General features: G+C 37.5%; 1 protein-coding gene across 5 annotated transcripts in view; it reads right to left on the bottom strand.

Annotated features, from left to right (window-relative positions):
- Positions 1–27570, bottom strand: part of RALGAPA2 (Ral GTPase activating protein catalytic alpha subunit 2) — a 332102-nt gene that overhangs the window by 171580 nt on the left and 132952 nt on the right. For all 5 annotated transcript variants that reach the window (XR_004032895.1, XM_030825210.1, XM_030825211.1 and 2 more), the window contains 3 exons: positions 13208–13401; positions 12182–12280; positions 11792–11947 (listed from right to left, as the gene is read on the bottom strand). Coding sequence is in view for 4 of the 5 variants with exons in the window: in XM_030825210.1 (XP_030681070.1) it covers positions 11792–11947; positions 12182–12280; positions 13208–13401 (449 nt within the window). In the remaining variant the exon portion in view is untranslated. The remainder of the gene's footprint in view (positions 1–11791; positions 11948–12181; positions 12281–13207; positions 13402–27570) is intronic.

Genomic DNA, 27570 nt, shown 5'->3' with positions numbered 1-27570 from the left:
AAGAGGTCAATCGACCTCTAAATGGTGGACAAATGGCTTGCTGCTTCAAATTCTAGGAATACTTATTTTACATTTTGATTTTTAATGTACATATAACAAAATTCATTTTAGGGGCTTAAAAACAACTTTTTTTTTAAACGAAGGTGCTTTAAGTGTAGATTTTTGAGCTAATGAGGAAATAGGAGGAAGAGGGCTTTAAAGATAAAGTTCCAGTAAAAGATACAACTAATTTGCTATCTGAACTTGGGCAGATACCTTACCTTCCGAACAACAATTTCGTCATCTGTAAAACGGGAATGAAAATGCATCACGCCCTACTGTACTCTTCAAAAGGGCAAAGGAGACTGTATCTGAAAGCATTTTGTAAATTCCAAAGTTCATAATTATTATTTTTATTAAATAACAGCAACAGTTACTCATGATCTTATTAAAATATTAATTTTCCGGGATCATTTGAAATTCTCAAGTGCTAACTGGGTTGAAGGTATCATGTTAGTTGCTGTGAGGTTCTGAGGCAGCCCCTGCCTTCCAGCAATGATCTGTTAGGGGAGGGGAGAGCTACTCATAGCTAAGAGTGAGGCCACCAACAGCACAGGGCTCCCGCATGATGGGGACAGCCAGTATGCCATGGGAACCAAGGAAGGGAAGCAAATAGGTGGCACAAGACACTGGGTCTTGATGAAGGGATCATGCTGCACGTGTTCAACTAGACTCCAGCACACAGGAAAATGGTAGCTATTTTGTTTTAATGTCTTATTATTAAAAGCTTCTCTTTTGCTAACATTTCTTTAGCCCACAAATACCTACCAAAGCATATTTTTTCCATGGGAAAACAAAAGAAAAACTGTTGTTTATTGCTTCTTTAGAAAACAATGTTCTCTCTAAAATGCGTTTCAGTAAATAGCATTAATAGCTGAACAATCCACAATTACCACAATACCACTTATTGTTATGTATTAAAAAGAAATCAACAGACAAAAAGAGATTATTCCCCACAAGGAGAGCACTTTTCTCACGGAAACAAAAATTGCAATGTAAAATGCTTTTCTTGACATATCCTTCTATCCAAGTCTACCCTTTATGAGTTATAAACCACAGTTATGATTTAAATCTCTTATATTCAAAAATCATTCCTCTCCAAATGGGAATTAATGTATCCTCCTTCCCCAAGTGTAACTTTAGTACTTGAAATGTCTCTAGAAGCTATTCCTGTGTCTCTCAGTGCCTCCGTGCCGGGAGAAAAATCTAACATTTCTTAAAGTCTTCACAGAATTCTAAATGAGAAAAGATGGTCTTACAGGTCAATAGCTATATTCCAAACAGCAGGAAAATCCCTTCTGCAGTGAAATGTACCATTGCCTACTGAAGGCCTATCTTCCCCTTTCCAAAGTCCCAGAGTCATCAGAAACCCATTTCATGGAATAAGCAGCACAAGCCAAACAGGCTATGTATGTGGTCACCAATTCACGGATGCAGTGACTTGAGTGCAAGGCTAGGTAGGGCTCAAGCTCTAAAGTGAATGTTCCCTTTTTCTGAGGCTGTCCTAGAGGGTCAGACAGCCTTGGACTGAATGCTTTAGAGCTTGAAAGGCTTACAAACACAGAATCTATTGCCTGCCATATTTGAACAGAAAACTGGATTTAGTGTCTCCTGATGATGAGCTGGAATCTACCTATTAGTCCTGGCTCTGGGTAAAACAGTCTCTCTCCACACAGCACTGCTTCAGACATTTGAAGAAGGCAATTATCTGTCTCCATGCACCAACCCTTTTCCACGCAAGCTGTTCTCTCAGCCATCCTGCTTCCTCTTAGCTACTCAGGCAGTGCTCACGCAAGAAGTGGAACTTGAGCCCCCTCCCTGCCTCCTTTCATACATACAGTGCCTTGGGCTTTGCAGATGCAGGCCACACAACTTTCTACATTGGGCTTCCAGACAAAATTCACCTCAGATAATTTTCATGTTAACTTCAGAATTAATCAGAATGTTCCATGTTTTATTTCTTAAATTGATTTTTTTAAGACAGAGAATTTAGTAAGCCGAACCATTATGAAATTGTACCCCCTTTTTGAAAATTCATTTAACTCAACCTGAAACATTGACTCTCTTAATCTCTCTGGTTAAATTTTCATATGCATTTATTTCCTTGGTTAAGCTAACAGAGTGAAACTTTCATACTGTCTTTGATTACTGAGTTGTGCCATTTAATTTACATTACCTAGCTCTTTTCTTAGGACAATGTCATCTGCAGAAGTACTCCTTTAGGGCAAGGTTTCTCAACCTCAGCAGTACTGACATTTTTGGTCATAAATTCTTTGTTGTGTTTCTGTGCACTATAGGATATTTAACAACATCCCTGGCTTTCACCCACTAAATGACAGTGCACTTTATGACAACCAAAAGTCTGTCCAGACATTGCCAAATGTTTCCTGGAGGGGGCAAAATTCCCCGGCCCCCCAAGAATCACTGTTCTAGGGTAATGAAAGTTGACTATCTCACCACAGTAGAAAGTTAATGCCTGCCTTGAAACTGATAGTTGGAGCCAAAATTTCAACCAAAGTGGCTCAGCTTGGCTGCTTTGGTTACCCATTCTTCTCCATGATGCTATGTAGATTTGGAATAGCCAGTATCAGAAGAAGGCCTTTTTTTTTTCTTCCATTTTCTATCAATCGATATATTTACTGAGCATCTACCGTCTCTGGGAAAACACAGAATGCACTCCAGTGACTCTATTAAAAAAGATTCTGGTGATCTGGGCTCTGTGACAGGCCACAGTAGAGTCTCCTTCCAGAGAGAAACCACAGAGCAAAAGAACACGTTCTCAACTGAAAAATGTATGCCAACTGATAAACGATATCACACGGTAACAGTTTAGTAAGACAAAATCTTTCCTTTTCCCACATATACTGAGAGTTGCTATACTATTTTTATGCTTTATTTCATGTAGCATGTCTTATTAAATACTGGAAGATTTTGGGCTAAATATACATAATTCATATTCATGTCTGATAACATTTACTTGAAAGAAAGTCTTTGCACCTTCAAATCCAACAAAAGAAATCAAACAAAACTGTAGTTTCTGGCCTGTCAGGTAGATTTTTTTCTCTCTGGATCAGCCTCCATGCTATCACCTTACACTTTTTAAAGCTGTGAAACAAGTTCACTGCACATGTGTTAAACCTCATAACCGAAACCTCTGCCATCTGTTACCTCCTACATATTTTTACTTTCCTCATTAAGGTATAAGTGGGCTCTGTCTACAGATTAATGAAAATAATTATTGATTCTACAGCTGTAAAAAAAAAAGGAAAAAAATATCTCGCATTTATTTTTGGTGCAGTCATCTATCTGAAGTCTTCATGGCGATTGATAGCTGAATAAAGTTATAATAAAATTTTCATTGATAAATTTTGATGAATCTGTGGCTTGTCCATTCCCACGAAACCTTATGGAAAACACTCAGAAGGCAGTGGATGCTACCTCATGGTGTAACATTAATTATATGACAGCTTCTATATTTTATCACTCTGAATTTGTACAATAAGCACAAACAGGAATTATTATTAACTTAACAATACATGTCAGGAGAGGGTTGTCATATCTTACCTGTCCTTATAAATATTATCCTTCAATCAAACCTAAGTCAAACTTGGAAGTTTTGTTTATTTCTACAGTAAACTCTCCTTATATTCAGTAACATTTCATTAACTTGAATAAAGTAAATTCAGGTCAGAAGTTGTATTTTTAGAAAAATAAAAGGACTTGTTTTTAAGTGCTACATTACTTTCAAAAACAATTAGTAACAAATATATGTCTTGGCTAACAAAAACATCAATTACAGAGCCCTTTAGATGTCCCATTTTAATAATTATAAATACATTTACAATTTGCATACCAACTGCTTGAATTCCAACAGAATTAGAAAATATGTTCTCTTAAGTAGAGAGAAAATGTCCCCGGAAATCTTTCCTGCACATTTCTAATTCCTAACAGGCAAGAATTCTTTGGGGACACCCCTTGGTGTATCCTTGGATGCACCCATTTGGCCTGTCCTATGCTACAATGTCCAAGGTGAGGAAAGGTCAAGACATGAATCGAAACTCACAGTTACTTTATCCTATCATGACCACATGTCTTCCTTTTCTCAATTCATCTTCTTGCCTTTCTGAACCAACATTTGCCTTGACAGATAATGGGAATTGTGCCAGGACACTACTTTCTCAGGATGCTTACCAATCAGTACTACATCCTGCCTCTCCAACATATTTCTCACACACACACAAACATACACACACATGCACAAAACACGTATGTGCATATATATACAAAACATATACACATACAATGAATTTACACACACACACACACACACACACAAACCCCATCTGTGACTCAGTCCTTAGCCCTCATTACCTTGCCCCTGGGCTATTATAATAATTTCCTTTCTGTGCTTGTTGTCATCATTCTTTCACGATTATAATTCACCCCCACTTTATCACTGTGGTTTAAGCTTCTTAAAATGCTCTTCTGGTCATGTGGAGTATCGTGCTCAAAAACCTTCAACAGCTCCCCACTGTCCATGGGATGAAAACTACTTTGAATCAAGGCTCTCTACAGTGCTGCCTGGATTCATGACCATATATTATTTCTATGCATATATATGGCATTAAATCAAAGCCACTCTAGTCATTGTTCCTGAACACAGCCTGAAAAGTTCTGTATCTTTGATGAAAAACTCCATCATGCTTCTTGTCCTACTATCTAAATCCTATCCATCCTTGAAAGTCCTGCTAAATCCCCTCTCCTCTGTGAGCTGCTTTCAAATCAACTTAGCTAAAAGGATATTCAACAGTTCAATTTTCATAACATGTATATCACTACTTATTTGGTCTTTTGCACAAGTTGATGGTTAGTACAGATACTTGTTTATGCATCTCACACTCCCATAACCTGACTAGGTCTTTACCATGGCAGGAAAAAAATATTCAACATAAAAAGATCATTGAACTTTGTGCCACATTTAGGAAGGAGTGATGTGACCCTAATAATAAAATGCCTAAAAATAAATCAGAGGATCTAAGAATGCTTAATGGGAAAGGGTCTGAGAGGCTCTCTAGCCCAATTCATTCACTTGACTACTTGTGGATAGGTGAGGGCCCCATGGCCAGTGAGTGACAAAGCTGAGTCTAGCTCTAAGGTATTTTAGTTCCCAGTATCAGGCCTGCCATCCATGAGAGTCATATGTTATTCTTGAAAGTCAATATATTCTGAAGCCATCTTATATCCTGAATTCTTGGAAGTACATTTTCCAATTCTTAAAAACCTTAGGAATAAGGCCCCACATTAGTCCTATTTTTACTCGTTGTATAAACCTATAGTTTTTTTTTAAACTGTTTTTAAATGAAGCTTTGACAAAGTTAGCCTTCTAAAGGTCTAAAGTTCCTCTACTGATACACATCAAGGTTATTATTTCATTCTTGGAACATCAGTTAGATCTTCAAATTCACAAATAAGTACTTTATCTGCTAGTGCTGAGTTAAAATCCTATAAATTAAAACCTTGGCAAAATCACTTGCTGTACAGAATGAGCACTTTAGAGACATGTATTAAAATTATTTCCAGGGATTTGAGATAAACAAGGCCCCCAATTTGCCATCCTAATTCTTTACCTTTTCTGGAACTGAATACTCATTTATGTTTCACCTTAAATATACTTTGAAATTTATGTTTATCTAACATATATGGTTCTATAGTTACAAGTCTAAATTTTCAGCAAAGAACAATTCTTTGTCTGAGAAAAGGTGATGCAATTATTACATATGACTGTATGATACAGGCTGTCTGGGGTTATTAAAAGAGTTGGGTACGGCCAATTTACAAGTATCACCCCTGCACCTTGCTTTCAAAGCTCACTGCTGAGTCTTAATGCTCACTGAGGGGCCTCATGGGATCTTTTTACAAACGACTGTTTATTATTATATTACTCCATCATATACCTCATGAGAGGGGGTTGTAACATCCGTTAAGAAAATCATGAACTACTTTGACTTCTGTGATAGAATACTGCTCTATATATGATGTTTAAAATTATGGTTTTTTTAACATTGATGTGACAAAACATTCATAAAAATGTGGAGTTAAATGAAAGCAAAATGTTCCTACGAGCTAAATATTATTGCCTACAAAATAAGTGGCTAAAATTTTAAAAATACAAAAATTAAATTAATGCTCAAGTGCATTCAGCAACTGAAATATGAACCAGTGTTGATCATGTATTGCCAGTGACCAGCACAGCACTTTGCAGAGCAGTTACCGGCTGAGCCAGGGTCTTACTTGCAGGCAAGAGAATCCACTGTTATGAGATTAAGAAAGAGATTTCTATGAGGGTGTTAGATGGTTTATAGAATGTCTAGAAATGCCAGGGAACCAATCACAAATCTCCACAGCCAGGAAAACGTTGGTAAGCAGAAACACCCAGCCACATCACAAGGCTGTTACAGCAGAGCCCACTGTCTGCTCATCTCACCAGTGATGGTGGTGCCGGAGCAGAACCTCCATGACAGGAGGACCCAGCTCCCCCTGTGCTGCTGCCCACCACTCCCCACATCTACCTTCAAGTGCCATGTTGGCTGGTGTCTCTGCTGGACAGAACCTGGGTCAATGCCAACCCAGCTGCAAGGAGTCTGGGACACGCAGTGTTCAGCTTTCTAGCTTTCCTTGTACAGAGGCTCACTGGGTGGGGTGAAAAGTGAGGGAAAGTGAGCCAATGGCCATGGACACAAAAGAAGCATTTCTGGATCATAAGCATACATGGGTAAAACAAATGTATCAATCGGTATGTCTGTCTACAGCACAGGGAGTGGTTATTTCTCCACACATTGTAAAATTCCACAATGCCTAGTTATGTTTTTTAGTCAAATCATTATGTTCAAAGTAAGAAAACGTATGCAGAAAGAAAAAAAATCAACACTTTAAGATATCAGAAATAAATGATGGTGTTGCTGTTCTTCTCCTCACCCTTAATATTATTACAAGAGCTCATGCTTACTGAGGGATCATATCCATGATCCAGACTGAATGCATTACATGCTTTACCTCTTTCAGGTCTTCAAACAACCCTCTAAGGTAGGCACTATTATTATTCTCATTCAATAGATAAGGGAGCCAGGGCACAGCAAACCCAAATGATTTGGCTAATAAGTAACAAAGCCAAGACTGGAAATCAGACAAGCTGACTTGAGGTCCATGCTCTTAACCAATACACTTTATCACACTCTATTACACTAGATCTTAACTTTATGCTGTTATGATCCAAATATGTTACCTCAGGGAAGAACAACAAACACTGCATTGGAGAGAGGCCTCATGCTTTTTTGGTGCATTATAAAACACAATATTATAGATGAAAATGACAAAGACCCACATTTCCCAAAATGTCTATAAGCAAATTTGCAACAATAATTTTACATTAATGTAGGCTTTGCATTTAAAAGAGAATTTAACTTTGATGTATAACAGACAAATTACATTAAGACATTAAATCTGTAAGTCATTGTTAAAAAATAGTTCACTTATTTTAAGCAAAGAAAACCTTCCAGTCTGTGATACATGTTCTTACAAACATGAAAATAAAATTCCTTTCCTCAACTGTCCTTTTCCATTTCACACATATTGATCTTTCCATCTGTTTTAAATAATCATGAAATTAATAGAAACTGTTTTTAATAAATCCAAATCATAGGTCCTTTCATGTCAAACTATTTTGGGGAATTCTGAGGTGAAAAAGCTGCTTAAGTGTTAGGAAAAACTGAGAACAAGAAACAGCTTTAGAAGAGAAACTGGAGGATGATGAAGAACTGAGAAGGCAACTGTGGAAAGGCCTTTCCAGGTTGGGGTGGGGTAGTTTAATAAGGAGGATTCTGAAGTGGAGTAGGACCAAGGGCAGAGCCCAGACAAAATAAAACAGAAGGGAGAAACAACATCAAGGCTGTTCGACCAATACGCTAGCTGTGAATCAATAAAAAATAAACATACCTGGTGGAATAAGCCAAGGCTGTATGTGAATTCTAACAGCCTTTTCAGCCTGTGGCACTGGGCAAAAGTTTTAGATATTTTTTTGAAGCTTCATTATTTATAAAATGGGCCTCAGGGGCCTGGGTACTATGGCTCACAGCTGTAATCCCAGCATTTTGGGAGGCCAAGATGGGAGGATTGCTTGAGCGCACTGAGCTATGATTGTGTCACTGTGCTCCAGCTTGGGCAGTGGAGTGATACCCCATCTCTAAAAAAAATAAATAAATAAAATAAAATAGGCCATGGTATTTACTGAATTGAATTGCAGAGAAGATTCAATGGTACAACATCATGCAGTCCCCAGCACAGAGTACAGCACTGCGAGTGCTGAAGAAATAAATACCCCTCCACCCTCAGACACGGGAAGCACTCTGGGAGACTCCTTCACAGGCAGGCTGGGTAGCCCTGAAAGTCACGCCAAATTTTCTTCAAAATTTATAGTTATTTTGGAACTGTTTATAATCCTAATTATTTTGTAAACCACTAACATCAATTTTTTTTAAAAAATTCATTGTCAATGAAAAGATAAAGCCATTTCAAACCATGTTTTTGATCACACCAATCAACCACGAACCCATGTTACATATGTACCGCGGGAAATACTACTTGATAGATTCATTGTGTTAGTATTACATAAGTTATTAGGATAACTAAAACTGGTTAAAAATACTAAAAATAGTTGTTTTGGAATGCACTACATTTTTCTGGCTGTTTGGTATATGTATTATTATTTTTTAAGATACAAATGGTCATGTCTGTTTACATAATAAATTTTCTATCATATTAGATGAAACTATAACTTTCCAGGATTGTCAGAGAACACAACTTGTGAGACATCTACTTTACAAATTGTTTTTTAAACTAAAAAATGTCTTCAATTACTATGAACATCATTTTGAAAATATTTTTTAGCATCTTATAACTTACTTAACTCAACACTTTATTGGTCACTACTGACATAATTTTGATACCTTTAGATTTAAGAAAGAACTTCATGAAACAACCAAGCCATACACAGCATAATGTTCAAAGGCCCATGAACCACAAAGCTGCGTCGTGCAGACAAGTGTGCCACCCAGAGGCAAAAGGAAGAAAACTATCTTGGATTTTATTTGTGAGACAAAACTGATAATGTTCAATTTTAAACAATTATTTATGATTATTTATTTAAAAACACAGGACATCTTTCATAAGGTTCTCTCTGCATAAATAAATCCTTTTACTGCTAGGATACATAAAAGTGTGGCCCTTTGAGAATTCTCACAAAATAGAAAGAAGCCCTGAGATGATACCAGTCACAGGTACATAGTTTGTTAATTGAAAAATTTAATTTAACTGTATTCTCTACCGTAAATGCTTTCTTTTCTTTTTATAATTAATATAACATGTGTTTCCAGAATTACATAAGTTATGGAACAACCACTATGATCTATTTAGACATGTGGATCAAAAGTTAAACTAATTACCAGAGACATTTCTTAACTTAAATGAAAAAAAGTTTCTTTCATTAGGTCTTCTGCGTTCTGGCAAAGGAATAAAGTTTACTTAGAGTAATTCTGTTTGGCAGACAGTCAGGGCTTCTAAAATATATAACAATAATCATTAAGGTTAAACAAAACAGTCAACTCTATTAAACTCACATAAAAATTCAAGCTTCTAACAGCCTAAACAATAGGCTGATTTTAAATAGAGATTTATGATATCCTAATTTTGTCTTAGAAGTCTGAATGTTGGGATTACTGTTAGCATTGGACCATCTTTTAAGATTTATGTATTCCACTATGACTATAAAAGATATTGAGCCTTAACTTAATTAAAAACATAATATGCATTAAGATGTAAAAACAATTTTAAGCACAAAATTTGGAAATTCTTTTGTCTATACTATAAAATCATATTTCTTGAAAATGATTTATAAAATAATTTCTTTCAGGTTCTCAAATGCTATATAATATACTCTTATTTCATGTCATTTTACTGTTTCATTTCCACATCAACACATCTTAAAACAGAAAGATAATTCTAAACTCATTTATGTGACTTTCTAAAAAACTCATTCTAAGGAACATTGTTTACTGCTAACTTACTTGTTTTTATAAAATGAGAAGGATCTATAGTTGATTATTATTTCCAAGTAAATTTTTTTCCTGCAAAATATTAGCAAAAGGCTTCTCTAGAGTATTGTTAAGTAAACCTTCCTCTTTTGTTTCTTTCACTGAAGGAGTTCATTATTATCTGAGAGTTAATTGTCTTTTCTATACCCCATAATCCTCCACATACCCTGAGTTGCATCATTCTGTAAAAGATGCTTCCACTTGCAATGATGGCTGTAAAATATTTGAGCAGGGAGTACAAACAATTCTACTCTATGTCCCTATTTCTACATTTATCTAGGAAATAAATTAGATTATGGGTCTAAGCCAGCCTGCTACATGGATGTCCTCTATACACTGCTAAAATCACAATGAATATGACAGACTACTCACTAGGACAGTATGGTTATTATTTCATGTAAGAGTTCAATGATTTTTAAAGCTCAAAGTAAGTATTGGGAAATACATACTGCAAACTCTTTAAATTCAACTACATTCTAAAGCAACAAAAAAAGTTTGCTTATCAGGAGAATAACTTCCTACATGTACCCTGGGGTATCAAAAGGTCTGTGTGTCTGCATCATACCTTCAATGAATACAAAAAATGCAGAAAGGACAGTTACTTGATAGTTAATAAATGATTCAAGTTCATTAACAAGTATTTACAATTTAAAGGGTAAATCTCAAACACTCTCTATACCTCTATATTGGTTAAGAAAACCTAGTAATAAAATGAAATGCCTTTAAATTTCTTGAATCTTTTCTATTCCTTTCTTTCCATCCCCAATGCTACTGGCTTAGTTCTTATCATTTTTTAAAATCTGTATTAAACACTTCCTAATTATTCTCCATCTACAGGCCAATCTCTGATTCTATCCTACTATCACATTTTCAAATCCATCTTCCAAATGCAGTCCAGAATCTCTGTGAAGCATAAACCAATCACGTCACTTGCCTGCTTGATATCCCAAATCAAGTCAAGAATCCATGTGTCCTTACCCGTATCTCCCTCAACTGGCAGAAGTCTTCCCAAGGAAGGAAGGTCAGGGTCTGGCCACATCCTATCTCCCAAACCCAGGGCCTACAAGGAGGAAGAAGTAGCTAGTGGCTCCTTGGGCCTTTCTGTTCTAACTTGAACCAAACTTAAATTGCAGTGGGAGAAATTAAAATAACTCCTTATCAAGAAATGTCTGGACTCGTCTTCTACCTTACAGGTAAAGTCTTTCACAAAAACATCCTAACTACTAAAACAACAATTTTCAAACATTTTTAAATGATCAGTACCACTTTCTTCAAACCATATTTAATGCAGAACACAAACAAAAAGTGGTTATAATAGTTATTTTGAGGTTGACAACAAAGGCAGAGGTTAGATCATAGAGGCCATAGAATATAATTAAAATTTAGTTGGCACAATGCAATTGCAAAGTCAGTGGGGAGAAGAAGCAGGGATGTGAAACCTGATTTACATTTTTGAAAGACCATTGGGCTTGCTGTGCATAAACGAGTTGAAACTACGGAGAAATTCAACACTTCTGATGTATTTTCATAAATATTACTAATGCCTTTAAAGAGTGATATGCTATTTCCAATTAATGGGCAATCACAATAAAGGAGTCGCAGAATACCTGATCCTCGCTGGTTAATCCCAGGTGCATCACAAGGTAAAAATGCACCAGGAAATCTGAGTTTGGCAGAACGTCCTGGCGTCTGGTCATCATGGCACAGATCAGCCTGTAGGCTTGCAGTTTGCCTTCCTTATATTTATTTGGCAGTGTCACCGCCTGTCAAGGAGATGATGTTTCCAGATTAAATTAAGCCCAGGTGCAGAGCATTTCAACATTTCATTTACTTCTCAGTTTTCCTTAAGAGTTGTTTATGGACATGTGGGATGCAGTGACTTTAGTAAGACCCAGCCTGTCTTCAAAACATGCAGTCTTGGGCAATTACATTTTTCAAACTCAATTTCAGAAAGGAAGAGGAAATTGCAATAAAGGAATAAACACATATCCACTTGCCTTAAACAGCCATGATGCAAACATTCTGAGTGGTGGGATCAAAACTGGAGGAGATGGAGAAGACTGGTTATCCAGGCTTATTGCTAGATTATCCCGTATCTAATTCACAAAGAGGAGAATTTTAGGGTAGGTAACATTACATTTATCCCAACAGTATTTCAACAGTCTTCTGTGACCATATAGCTGCTTTCAGTTAAATTTCTATAAGTGAAAACCTGTAATATTTACAAGTTTCTCTTTTATTGTGAGATTATCCTTTTGAATTATATGTTTGGCTTACTGTATGTGGTTTTAGATTTATATACAAAACCAAGGCATTGTTTTTCCTTGAACGCTAATGGCTGGGGAGGTCCTGAATTCCAAATGATAAGTAACGTTTTAATGAGTTACACTGAACAAACATGAACCATGATTTTGAAAAAAGAATTAATAACATGTGAATGTCAGAACCCAAATAAAAATCAGAATAAAAATTGTATGTACTACTCAGGAGGCTGAGGCAGGAGACTTGCTTGAACCCGGGAGGCAGAGGGGTGCAGTGAGACAATATGGCACCACTGCACTCCAGCCTGGGCGACAGGGCAAGACTCCATTTCAAAAAAAAAAAAAAAAAAATTGTATGTACTCTAAGATTCTACTTTCGTAAAAAGAAAGAAGACTATATATTAATATTGGCTATTTCTATGAATAGTGATGTTAATTTTCTTCTTTGTATTTGTCTACATTTTTCAAATTGTATACAATACAACCAGTATCACTTTTATAAAGAGAGTAACTAGAACTACTTAACCTCCTGTATTTAATATCCTATAGCAATATTCTACTTTTGCACTAAATGAAATAACTGTTGCATTTATAAAATAGTCATGTTATATATGATTATTCTTTGATAATCAAATGTACTTTGTCTAAATGTACCACTTGTGTTTCAGAATATGTTCAGTAGTTAACTGCAACACAGTTTTTACATTAAATGATAAGACCATTTTCCTGGATTAGAATAAAAAGTAACATAGCAGGACTTACCTTTGCTAGTTTGTACCAGAGTTCATAGAGATAGCAGAAAACTCTGGCATGGATCTTGGGTGACTGGATGTTATTCACATCTCCGAGGATCCCCAAGACCCTTCGCCATAACACAGCAGCAGAGTCTGGGTGCCAACCAGTGAGGCTCCCCCCGGCGATTATACTACAGTCATCTGCGAGGCACTCGCTGCTATCTATGCAGAAAAACATGTCTGTTAACCCTGTAAACAATCTTGATTTCATCATACCTTTTTTCTTTCAGGCAAATTACCTTAGGTATTCAAAGTAAAATAATTAAGGCAAAAAATGTGAAACAGCTGAGAATTTAAAAGGAGAGAAAAGCAGGATCAATGAAGAAAGGTCAAATGATTTTGATTCTTCAAACTAAAAGAGCAACAAGCTAAGACATGACATAACAGTTCCTGGAGACTCTGTGATGGGTTTTATAAATCAGGGGAGAGGAAGAGGGAGACGCTTGAGCAGGATGGGTGGGAAACAGTGCCATAGAAATGGGTGGCCAGGGAAGCCTCAATGCTGCAGTAACATCTGTGGTGGTTGTTGTTGTTAGGTCAGGTTCATGGGGGTGAAATGTGCATACGAGAAATTTCCATCCCTTTCAGGTTTAGGAGTTGTTTTTTTTTAAATTTATTATTATTATACTTTAAGTTTTAGGGTACATGTGCACAATGTGCAGGTTTGTTAAATATGTATCCATGTGCCATGTTGGTGTGCTGCACCCATTAACTTGTCATTTAGCATTAGGTATATCACCTAATGCTATCCCTCCCCACTCCACCCACCCCACAACAGTCCCCAGTGTGTGATGTTCCCCTTCCTATGTCCAAGTGTTCTCATTGTTCAGTTCCCACCTATGAGTGAGAGCATGCGGTGTTTGGTTTTTTGTCCTTGTGATAGTTTGCTGAGAATGATGGTTTCCAGTTTCATCCATGTCCCTACAAAGGACATGAACTCATCATTTTTTATGGCTGCATAGTATTCCATGGTATATATGTGCCACATTTTCTTAATCCAGTCTATCGTTGTTGGACATTTGGGTTGGTTCCAAGTCTTTGCTATTGTGAATAGTGCCGCAATAAACATACGTGTGCATGTGTCTTTATAGCAGCATGATTTATAATCCTTTGGTTATATACCCAGGAATGGGATGGCTGGGTCAAATGGTCTTTCTAGTTCTAGATCCCTGAGGAATCACCACACTGACTTCCACAATGGTTGAACTAGTTTACAGTCCCACCAATAGTGTAAAAGTGTCCCTATTTCTCTACATCCTCTCCAGCACCTGTTGTTTCCTGACTTCTTAATGATCACCATTCTAACTGGTAGGAGATGGTATCTCATTGTGGTTTTGATTTGCATTTCTCTGATGGCCAGTGATGATGAGCATTTTTTCATGTGTTTTTTGGCTGCATAAATGTCTTCTTTTGAGAAGTGTCTGTTCATACCCTTTGCCCACTTTTTGATGGGGTTGTTTTTTTCTTGTAAATTTGTTTGAGTTCTTTGTAGATTCTGGATATTAGCCCTTTGTCAGATGAGTAGGTTGCAAAAATTTTCTCCCATTCTGTAGGTTGCCTGTTCACTCTGATGGTAGTTTCTTTTGCTGTGCAGAAGCTCTTTAGTTTAATTAGGTCCCAATTGTCAATTCTGGCTTTTGTTGCCATTGCTTTTGGTGTTTTAGACATGAAGTCCCTGCCCATGCCTATGTACTGAATGGTATTGCCTAGGTTTTCTTCTAGGGTTTTTATCGCTTTAGGTCTAATAGTTAAGTCTTTAATCCATCTTGAATTAATTTTTGTATAAAGTGTAAGGAAGGGATCCAGTTTCAGCTTTCTACATATGGCTACCAGTGTTCCCAGCACCATTTATTAAATAGGGAATCCTTTCCCCATTGCTTGTTTTTGTCAGGTTTGTCAAAGATCAGATAGTTGTAGATATGTGGCATTATTTCTGAGAGCTCTGTTCTGTTCCATTGGTCTATATCTCTGTTTTGGTACCAGTACCATGCTGTTTTGGTTGCTGTAGCCTTATAGTATAGTTTGAAGTCAGGTAGCGTGATGCCTCCAGCTTTGTTCTTTTGGCTTAGGATTGACTTGGCGATGAAGGCTCTTTTTTGGTTCCACATGAACTTTAAAGTAGTTTTTTCCAATTCTGTGAAGAAAGTCATTGGTAGCTTGATGGGGATGGCATTGAATCTATAAATTACCTTGGGCAGTATGGCCATTTTCACAATATTGATTCTTCCTACCCATGAGCATGGAATGTTCTTCCATTTGTTTGTATCCTCTTTTATTTCACTGAGCAGTGGTTTGTAGTTCTCCTTGAAGAGGTCCTTCACATCTCTTGTAAGTTGGATTCCTAGGTATTTTATTCTCTTTGAAGCAATTGTGAATGGGAGTTCACTCATGATTTGGCTCTCTGTTTGTCTGTTATTGGTGTATAAGAATGCTTGTGATTTTTGCACATTGATTTTGTATCCTGAGACTTTGCTGAAGTTGCTTATCAGCTTAAGGAGATTTTGGGCTGACACGATTGGGTTTTCTAGATATACAATCATGTCATCTGCAAACAGGGACAATTTGACTTCCTCTTTTCCTAATTGAATACCCTTTATTTCCTTCTCCTGCCTGACTGCCCTGGCAAGAACTTCCAACACTATGTTGAATAGGAGTGGTGAGAGAGGGCATCCCTGTCTTGTGCCAGTTTTCAAAGGGAATGCTTCCAGTTTTTGTCCATTCAGTATGATATTGGCTGTGGGTGTGTCATAGATAGGTCTTATTATTTTGAGATACATCCCATCAATACCTAATTTATTGAGAGTTTTTAGCATGAAGCGTTGTTGAATTTTGTCAAAGGCCTTTTCTGCATCTATTGAGATTATTATGTGGTTTTTGTCTTTGGTTCTGTTTATATGCTGGATTACGTTTATTGATTTTCGTATGTTGAACCAGCCTTGCATCCCAGGGATGAAGCCCACTTGATCATGGTGGATAAGCTTTTTGAAGTGCTGCTGGATTTGGTTTGCCAGTATTTTATTGAGGATTTTTGCATCAATGTTCATCAAGGATATTGGTCTAAAATTCTCTTTTTTTGTTGTGTCTCTGCCAGGCTTTGGTATCAGGATGATGCTAGCCTCATAAAATGAGTTAGGGAGGATTCCCTCTTTTTCTATTGATTGGAATAGTTTCAGAAGGAATGGTACCAGCTCCTCCTTGCACCTCTGGTAGAATTCGGCTGTGAATCCATCTGGTCCTGGACTTTTTTTGGTTGGTAAGTTATTAATTACTGCCCCAATTTCAGAGCCTGTTATTGGTCTATTCAGAGATTCAACTTCTTCCTGGTTTAGTCTTGGGAGGGTGTATGTGTCAAGGAATTTATCCATTTCTTCCAGATTTTCTAGTTTATTTGCGTAGAGGTGTTTATAGTATTCTCTGATGGTAGTTTGTACTTCTGTGGGATCGGTGGTGATATTCCCTTTGTCATTTTTTATTGCGTCTATTTGATTCTTCTCTCTTTTCTTCTTTATTAGTCTTGCTAGCAGTCTATCAATTTTGTTGATCTTTTCAAAAAACCAGCTCCTGGATTCATTGATTTTTTTGAAGGGTTTTTTATGTCTCTATTTCCTTCAGTTCTGCTCTGATCTTAGTTATTTCTTGCCTTCTGCTAGCTTTTGAATGTGTTTGCTCTTGCTTCTCTAGTTCTTTTAATTGTGATGTTAGGGTGTCAATTTTAGATCTTTCCTGCTTTCTCTTGTGGGCATTTAGTGCTATAAGTTTCCCTCTACACACTGCTTTGAATGTGTCCCAGAGATTCTGGTATGTTGTGTCTTTGTTCTCGTTGGTTTCAAAGAACATCTTTACTTCTGCCTTCATTTGGTTATGTACCCAGTAGTCATTCAGGAGCAGGTTGTTCAGTTTCCATGTAGTTGAGCGGTTTTGAGTGAGTTTCTTAATCCTGAGTTCTAGTTTGATTGCACTGTGGTCTGAGAGACAGTTTGTTATAATTTCTGTTCTTTTACATTTGCTGAGGAGTGCTTTACTTTCAACTATGTGGTCCATTTTGGAATAGGTGTGGTGTGGTGCTGAAAAGAATGTATATTCTGTTGATTTGGGGTGGAGAGTTCTGTAGATGTCTATTAGGTCCACTTGGGGCAGAGCTGAGTTCAATTCCTGGATATCCTTGTTAACTTTCTGTCTTGCTGATCTGTCTAATGTTGACAGTGGGGTGTTAAAGTCTCCCATTATTATTGTGTGGGAGTCTAAGTCTCTTTGTAGGTCACTAAGGACTTGCTTTATGAATCTGGGTGCTCCTGTATTGGGTGCATATATATTTAGGATAGTTATCTCTTCTTGTTGAATTGATCCCTTTACCATTATGTAATGGCATTCTTTGTCTCTTTTGATCTTTGTTGGTTTAAAGTTTGTTTTATCTGAGACTAGGATTGCAACCCCTGCCTTTTTTTGTTTTCCATTTGCTTGGTAGATCTTCCTCCATCCCTTTATTTTGAGCCTATGTGTGTCACTGCATGTGAGATGGGTTTCCTAAATACAGCAAACTGATGGGTCTTGACTCTTTATCCAGTTTGCCAGGCTGTGTCTTTTAATTGGAGCATTTAGCCCATTTACGTTTAAAGTTAATATTGTTATGTGTGAATTTGATCCTGTCATTATGATGTTACTTGGTTATTTTGCTCGTTAGTTGATGCAGTTTCTTCCTAGCCTCGATGGTCTTTACAATTTGGCATGTTTTTGCAGTGGCTGGTACTGGTTGTTCCTTTCCATGTTTAGTGCTTCCTTCAGGAGCTCTTTTAGGGCAGGCCTGGTGGTGACAAAATCACTCAGCATTTGCTTGTCTGTAAAGTATTTTATTTCTCCTTCACTTATGAAGCTTAGTTTGGCTGGATATGAAATTCTGGGTTGAAAATTCTTTTCTTTAAGAATGTTGAATATTGGCCCCCACTCTCTTGTGGCCTGTAGAGTTTCTGCCAGGAGATCAGCTGTTAGTTTAATGGGCTTCCCTTTGTGGGTAACCCGACCTTTCTCTCTGGCTGCCCTTAACACTTTTTCCTTCATTTAAACTTTGGTGAATCTGACAATTATGTGTCTTGGAGTTGCTCTTCTCGAGGAGTATCTTTGTGGCGTTCTCGCTATTTCCTGAATTTGAATGTTGGCCTGCCTTGCTAGATTGGGGAAGTTCTCCTGGATAATATCCTGCAGAGTGGTTTCCAACTTGGTTCCATTCTCCACGTCACTTTCAGGTACACCAATCAGACATAGATCTGGTCTTTTCACATAGTTCCATATTTCTTGGAGGCTTTGTTCGTTTCTTTTTATTCTTTTTTCTCTAAACTTCTCTTCTTGCTTCATTTCATTCATTTCATCTTCCATCACTGATACCCTTTCTTCCAGTTGATTGCATCGGCTACTGAGGCTTGTGCATTTGTCACTTAGTTCTCGTGCTGTGGTTTTCAGCTCCATCAGGTCCTTTAAGGAATTCTCTGCATTGGTTATTCTAGTTAGCCATTCATCTAATTTTTTTTCAAGGTTTTTAACTTCTTTGTCATTGGTTCGAACTTCTTCCTTTAGCTCGGAGTAGTTTGATCTTCTTAAGCCTTCTTCTCTCAACTCGTCAAAGTCGATCTCCGTCCAGCTTTGTTCTGTTGCTGGTGAGGAGCTGCGTTCCTTTGGAGGAGGAGAGGCGCTCTGATTTTTAGAGTTTCTGGTTTTACCGCTCTGTTTTTTCCCCATCTTTGTGGTTTTATCTACCTTTGGTCTTTGATGATGGTGATGTACAGATGGGTTTTTGGTGTGGATGTCCTTTCTGTTTGTTAGTTTTCCTTTTAACAGTCAGGACCCTCAGCTGCAGGTCTGTTGGAGTTTGCTGGAGGTCCACTCCAGACCCTGTTTGCCTGGGTATCAGCAGCAGTGGCTGCAGAACAGCAGATATTGGTGAACTGCAAACACTGCTGCCTGATCATTTCTCTGGAAGTTTTGTCTCAGAGGAGTACCCAGCCATGTGAGGTGTCAGTCCACCCCTACTGGGGGGTGCCTCCCAGTTAGGCTACTCGGGGGTCAGGGACCCACTTGAGGAGGTAGTCTGCCTGTTCTCAGATCTCAAGCTGCGTGCTGGGAGAACCACTACTCTCTTCAAAGCTGTCAGACAGGGACATTTAAGTCTGCAGAGGTTACTGCTATCTTTTTGTCTGTCTGTGCCCTGCTCCCAGAGGTGGAGCCTACAGAGGCAGGCTGGCCTCCTTGAGCTGTGTTGGGCTCCACCCAGTTAGAGCTTCCTGGCCACTTTGTTTACCTACTCAAGGCTCGGCAGTGGTGGGTGCCCTCCCCCAGCCTTGCTCCCACCTTGCAGTTTGATCTCCGACTGCTGTGCTAGCAATGAGCCAGACTCCATGGGCGTAGGACCCTCCGAGCCAGGTGCAGGATATAATCTCCTGGTGTGCCGTTTGTTAAGCCAGTTGGAAAAGCGCAGTATTAGGGTGGGAGTGACCCGATTTTCCAGGTGCCGTCTGTCACTCCTTTCTTTGACTAGGAAAGGGAATTCCCTGACCCTTTGCACTTCCTGGGTGAGGCAATGCCTTGCCCTGCTTCAGCTCACACACAGTGCACTGCACCCACTGTCCTGCACCCACTGTCTGGCACTCCCCAGTGAGATGAACCCGGTACCTCAGCTGGAAATGCAGAAATCACCTGTCTTCTGCGTCGCTCACACTGGGAGCTGTAGACTGGACAGGTTTAAGGAGTTTTAAGGAATGTATACGCTCATGCAACTGTTGCCATAAACTGCCACCATAATTGAAATATGGAGGATCAAATCACTCCAAAAAGTGCTCCTTCATAATTGGTCCCCTTCCTCTATTCTCAGCCTCTTGCAACCACTGCTTTGTTTTCTGTTCCTGTAGTTTTGCCTTTTCCAGAATGTCACATGAATGAAATCCTACAGTTTGTAGCCTTTCTGTCTGGTTTCTTTCACTCAGTAAAATGCATTTGAGATTCATCTGTACAGTTGTGGGTATCAGTTGTCTCTTCTTATCGCTGATTAATATTCTATTTTATAGATGTGTCACAGTTTATCCATTCACCTGTAGATATTTAGATTTGTTCCTGTTTTTGGCAATTATGAATACAGTTGCCATAAACATTCATGTGCAAGCTTTTGCATTAACATATGTTTACATTTATCTTAAGTAAATATCTAGGAGTGAGATTCCTGGGTCCAGTCATAAGCGTATGCTTAATAAACATTAAACTGAAGAAAGAAACTGTCAAACTGTTGTCCAAAGTGCTGTTACGGTTTGCACTCCTGCAAGCAAAGTATGAGAGAGTTCCACTTGTTCTACATCCTTGCTAGAACTTGATACTGTTGGTTTTTAAAATTTTAACCATTCTCATAGGCATGGAGCAGTATCTCACTGAGGTTTTCGTTTGCAGTTCTCCAATGACTAAAGATTTTAAGCATGCAGTGATATGTGACTCGAACTTGAAGACGATGTGCAAATGGGCTGTGCAACTCTGTGGGGAAGTCAGTTAGGGAGAAGAGCTAGAGCAAAGACTGTGAGATAGGAGTGTGCTAACAAGTTCAAGGCATAGAATGTCTTTGTAATATATATTTAATTATGAAATATGAAACTGTGCATTGAAATCAAATAGTTAATCAAGAATTTAATGATTTACATGTATATCTAATTTTATCGATTAAGTTATAGAATTTTGTTCTTTGGATACCTGTTGCTTTAGGATGAGTAAAGGCTAGAAGACTGATTTGAGTAAGTCTCTAGCTTTCTAAAATGAGCCTTTGGATTTTTAGAGTAAACAGAAAAGCAGCCAAAGACAGACAGGCACCACTTAAAGAATGATGTATTATGACAAAAAAATTTATTTCATAGTATGTACGTAATAATCAACAGAGGCAAGCATTTTAACTGCACATTGTATTTTCTCACTCTTCATCCTTTTGACTTCATTGCAGCATTTAACGCTTCTTCCTCAGGCCCTTTTTAGACAATTCTGTCTCTATTTGCTTCCATGACCAAGCACATTCCTCTAATCTCCCGCAGCTCAGTTATAAAATTCTGGATTCCACATCTCCAACCTGCAGCCTTTGCACAAAGTTCAGTCTCTGTTCTCATGTGTCATAGCCTCAGCCCCCATGTGTTCTATCCCTCTTCTCCACTGGCATGGTGCTTGAGTAGGCCACCAAAGACTTTCATGTTATTTAATGCAGTGCTCAATGTCCAGTCCTCAGCAGCATTTGATTCAAGTAATCACGTCTCCTTTCTGAAATGCTTCAACCATTTGACCCCCAGATGTGACTCTCACCTGGTCTTCTTCTTTTGCTGGTGCTTCTTCCTCTCACAGACTGTGGACACTGAAGGGCCCTGGAGCTTTTGTCTTCTCTCATGCCCCTTTTAATCTCATACAGACTTACTGCCATACCTATTTGAATGCCATCCATATACTCAAAGCTCTACATGCCCATTTCTGGCCTAGATCTCTTTCCTCAAGTTTAAACTCATTTCTCCAACAACATATTTGACAGCTCTACATGCTCAGGACTGAATTGAAGCAGAGACCATAAGCAGGCATGGTCTTTGGTCAGTTTCACTGTATTCCTGAAGAACCTCAGATATATGTATGTTGAGTTTTTTTTTTTTTTCTGGAATTCAAAAGACTCTCTCCTGCTCAAAGAGTATGAAAACTCTCCTTTAATCCCTCTGTTTTCAAGACAGCATCTCTGCACTCAGATGTGTTGGTGACTCCAAGCCAGAACCCCCCTAATTTACTTTCACCATTTTCTAGGGTGAAAAAGCAGTGGCCCATGGCAACAGAGCTCTAACTAGTTCTTAAACAGACTTACAGTCTTCCTGTTTTTAGCCCCATCATCACCTCCTATTTCTGTAGCTACCTGGTATGGGAAATTTTCTAACCCTTTTAGAGAACCCGCATTAATGTAAGTCAAGTTGTTTCGTGGCTTTCCCTACTACTGCCACAGGATTTAATATTCTCAGGTCTGCCAATTAATTTACCACAGGCCACCTGTTCTACAACTTCAAGAAGTTGGTTGCTACTGTCTTTCTCCTGCCATCTTTGTCCTTGTGGATTTATGTCTTATTTAATATAAATCCTTTCAATGTGGCTTAGGTAGGGTTTGGAGAATAAGTGGGGCTATTTGTGTTTGTTCACTCTACTGTCTTTAATAATATGCATTATTATAATTTGTAATGTCTTTGTTACTCATTTCTCTTGTTTATTTTTAAAAGCCACTTATTTTATAATTTTTGTTGTTGGCTTTAATGCATTTATATTTGGTAATTTTTTCCTGAATTATTTTAAAATAAAATTTATTTTTTAAGAACAATTTTGGATTCATAAAAAATTGTGACAATAATATAGAGTTCCCATATACTCCATATCTAATTTCTCCACTATTAACATCTTATATTTGAATGGATTATTTATTACAACAAACCAATACTAAAAGATTATTATAAAGTCTACACTTCATTGAGATTTCCTTAGTTTTTACGTAATTCTTTTTTCTCTTCCAGGATCTCATCCAGGATATCACACAACAAATAGCTGTCAGTCTCCATAGCCTCCTTTTGACTGTGAGTTTTCTTAAAACTTTGTTTTTAATGACCTTCATGGTTTTAAGGAGTACTAGCTTTACAGACTGCTCCTCAATTGGGATCTATTGGATATCTTTCTCATAAGCTTTTCTTTTGCATTCCTGGAATGAACTTCTCTTAGCCCTGATATATGATATTTTTCCAATATTCTTCAATCTCATTTGTTAATGCTTTATTTAGAATTTTTTGCTTATATGTTTATAAGTGAGATGGTCTCTAGTTATGTTTTTTTCATATTGACCTTGTGTGGTTTGTTATCAAGGTAACATAAGATAGATAACAGAAGTGAATTTCTTTCTCTTTCTACGGAATGGGATGAAAAAGATAAAGTTTCTCTTTTACGTGAAGGTTTAGTAAAGCTAGAAATTATCCTTTATTTTTATAGATCTATTTGAATAGCATACTGTATTATTTTTAAAATTTATATTGGTTTTGTAGTTGTTCCCTTTTCACCTCCAACATGTTTTTCTTGACCAATCTTGCCTGTTTGTCTATTTTTATTAGTGTTTTTAAAGAACAATTTTTAACTGTCTTCTATTATTTGTTTTCTAGTACATGCATGTATGCTGTCAGCTTTATTAGTTCCTTTTTTATTAACATGTATATTGTTATTCTTTTCCTAATTTTTGAATAGAACACATTGTGTTAATTTATTAACATAATTATTCCCAAAGTTCTCTTCTTCACCCCATACAAATAAAGCCAGACTGATTTCTAAGCGATTATCAATCCCCACTGAGTGTCATCTTGAGTGTATATGTTGTTGGCATTTTTAAGGCCTAATCAAAGAAACCGAAGCGCAATCTGTGGATCTGAGGAACTCAAGTAGAGGAATGACAGGGGAAACAACAGGCAAAAAAAAAAAAATGAATCTGAAAAGGAGCCAGGGCCGGTCCAAAAATGGCTGCTCACTAAAATAAGCTATGCTTATTAAATTAGTGATGGAAAGATCCCAAGACACACACAAAAAAAGATGTAATAATGATGGCACATGGTGTCATGGAAAGGCCTTCCCCAACACAGAAGCACTGTTCCTTCTTAGAGGAAAACGTACCTGTAGTTCCCACAAGAGTATCATTTACTCAACTCAGGAGACACATTAAAATGTGCAAATATCATCCAAACTGGAATTCCTCCACACTGTGCCTGAAAGGCAGAGCGCAAAAAACCTAATTATGGGCCTTCTGGGTTCTCTGACTTTTATAAAACCTCGGAAGAGAGACTCATCATCCTAATTCTGTAAAGCAAGTACAATATCAGGCATCTGTTAGTCTGAGAAGGTATGCTGAAGCATCAATAAATGCTTATGAATCAACATGAGCCCCCAAGTGAACAACAAGCATAATATGGCATCTATTTTTCTCATAAAGTATGTCATGGCATTTTTCAATCCCTTGAGGAGAAAAAAAAAGTAAGGGGATTAGATAATTTACAGCTTTGTTTCATTGCTGGTTAAACCTTCACTCCAAAACTGCAGCTATCCAAAACAGAGATTGGTCCCCAGCATCCCAATCACACTGGAGCTTTGCTTGAGTAACCACTCCAAGTACATGTAGACAGGTACCTCATCATCACCTGCACCTCTTTTCAACCTGCCAACGAATATGTCCTTACTTAGGAAAGAATCCCACATAGAAAATCTGCTTCAATGCTGCTTTACACTCAGAAAAATTCATGCCTCAATGATAAAATCCTAGGCAACATCCTCCATAAAATTATCAAGGTATGCTGACCTCTTTAGGAGTTTCTGAGATGCCTGTATGAGTTTCCTCAGTATTACTATGAACAAAAATATTAATGAGTTGAAATGTTTTGCCCAAAATTACTCTGCTGGTGGCATAAGTGACAGAACAGATGCTGACATTTTACATGTAGAGGGTTCCTCAGTGAAGGAGCACTTCATTAAAAATGGGAATTTAAGACACTTCAGAAAATTTCATGTTCACCCTAAAAATACCCAATATTTATTTTATTTTATTTTTCATTAGCAGCCTAGTATGCTAGCCTACTATCTTTTTGTTTTATTACTACTTAATGCTATACGGGTGTTTAAAATTTTTTTACTAAAGTGAAAACTCTTACAAGCATAATTGTATCATCTTTCTCCAAACACATAAATAATTTTTACAAAGAGATCTAAAAGTTTAGAACTTCGCAAATATAGAAAGGATTTCGGCCACAAAATAAGTCTTGGTAGTTGGCAAAATAAGCATTTATGGCCAAATGGTGATTTCATATGGCTGCAATTTTATATAAGCTTGGCACAGTGTTAAAGAAATGTAGCCTCAGTCTCTGAAAAAAATTTTCCTTTTGATTTGAAAACTAAACATAAAAAACAAACTCAAAGGCCTGAGTGAAACAACTTAATTCTAGAGCCAGAAAATTCAGGCCTGGCCTGGATGTCAATGATCAAGTGGAGAAGCAGCAAGATGGCATCCTGCTCCCACCAGCGCAGCCTGGCTCTCCTCTCCTTCTTCCTCTCCTTTTCAAGGATGTCCACTGCTCACTGCAAAGATTTTAGAAGGTGAGCTACCAATGCCCCAGTAGCTTCATTATTATTTTTCTTTCTAATATTTTATGACTTCGAAACACATCAAAGTCTGGTGAAAATGCCAAAAATATAGGTGGTGACAGAGAATGCTGACAAAGCATTCTTGGAAAAACAATTTTAGTGGCAGGTAACAGGAGATGTAATTCATATTCACAGCTATAATTAAAAGCAGAAGTGGTAAAAAAAAAATGTCTAACATTTGGATGCAAGACTGTGATAGACACACTAAATAAAAGAGATTTTGAAATTGTCTTATATATTATTTCTAAAAAATTAAAATTTAATTGTTCTTTTCAGCTATATAAAACAACAGCTTGCAGCTTAAAGTGTATTTGTTCACTGATTCAAGTAACTGAATGCTTCTCTCCTGTCCTGCACTATTCTCGAAAGCAAGAATCAGCTGTGCACATAGCAGACAACAGGCCTCCCCCTCCTGGAGTTGGCATTCCAGTAGCGAAAGACCTTGGAACCTCCCAACTAAACCAAGATGCTGGATAACATTTCTCACCAAACCTTACCTTAAAAGTTATCACTGAGCTAACAAGAACATGGAAAGGAAAGAGCAACAAAGCTGGCTTTTTCCCTTTGTGGTTCTGCTAAACCACAGAATTCTTAAAAGTTTCTCTGGTAATACAGTTTTCATTTTGCTGAGGTTGAATTACTGACACTTTTTTTATGGTTAGCTATTTAAAAAAAAAAATCATAGAACCTTTTAAAAAAGATGTTTTCTTCCAAAAGTTTTAAAATTTTCCTTTTCACATTTATGTATTTTATCCCCCGAAACTGACTTTGGACATGGCGTGAGGTAGGAATTCTACTTCATTTTTTTCCATAGGGCTAAGTACTTGTCCCACAGAAATTTGTTGAGCAATACATTGTTTCCTTGTCAGACCTGACAAGCCACATATATCACATATCATGATTCCATGTCTGTGTGCACTCAGTTCTATATTTTATCTTCTGTTCCATCCGCCTATTTGTCTACCTCTATGATTACAACTTTAAGTAAATGTCATAGAATTTATCACAGTATTTGTGACTATTAGGATAAATGTTGTGTCTTCTGTCCTTTTTATAAGCTCTTAAAAACTATAGTGGCTTATGACTTATTCATCTTTTTATTTCTCATAGCATCTAAATCAGTATTTCTAGACTATAAGCTTGTTAAATAAGGGATGAGGTAAATGACAATACTGATTCTTAGCTGTAGACTCATAAATGTCCCCCTCCCCTGACTATTCCAACAGAACTAAATGTCTGCATGTGTTAACTATATTTTCTTATTTTCTGTCTTCTCAATGCTCTGGCATTAGGGCCTCGCTGATCAGGGAAGGACTGCCACTTCCAGGGTTAGCTAATTCCTAAAGATAGAAGTCTATTCACCAGGCAGCATGTCTTCCACATGCAAACCTACCAATTCAAAGTTCAGACCCTCCAACTACCTCCTTTCTCTAGTTCTCACATACTAAGTCAATATCCCCTGCCCTGTCAAGCCAGGACAGGGTACCAGGAAACTAGAAACAGCCCGTATGCTCCAGAGCCCACTGAAGTCATTCATATTAGCAATCCTAAATTTGCATACCCTGCCTTGCCTTGCCATTTCCATAGAAATGACACTAAAAGCGGTTGCCCCATTTTGTTCCTTCTGCCTCCTGGTACTTCCCCTGCATGACCCCGGTTTCCAGGGATCCGTGAGTATAAACTTCTTCCTCCATGACAATCACTTCCATGTCTGTATGTCTTACCACATCTGATTAAAACAAATCCCAGGTAAACTTTAAGACAATGAACAGTAAATTTAGCTGTTATTTTCAGCAAACATGATTTAATGAGAAAGCAAATATAAAAGTAAACTGTTAGTTTGCCAGTGATGAAGGAATTTAAGATTTTGGAGGCAGTTTATTATTCTAAGCATTTGATAACTGGTAGGATTATTCAATAAGAAACAAAGATATAATCAAATTGTTTCTCTTTGCATGTCCTAAAAATCAGGCTCATTTGAGTTTTATTTTCAACATATATAGAGAAATTGTTCTCTTAAGAACAGAAAGTTAAATTCAGAACTGTGATAATCCTTAAGCCTTATCACATTACAGTTTGTCCTTTTCACAGATGAGAAGGTGAACTATTGAACTGCATGTACTGATTCTCTATATT

Source organism: Nomascus leucogenys, chromosome 13 (genome assembly GCF_006542625.1).
Source record: "Nomascus leucogenys isolate Asia chromosome 13, Asia_NLE_v1, whole genome shotgun sequence".
Classification (NCBI taxonomy): Eukaryota; Metazoa; Chordata; class Mammalia; order Primates; family Hylobatidae; genus Nomascus; species Nomascus leucogenys.
Note: the sequence above shows the minus strand (reverse complement) of the source record. Positions and strands in the feature narration are given on the sequence as shown.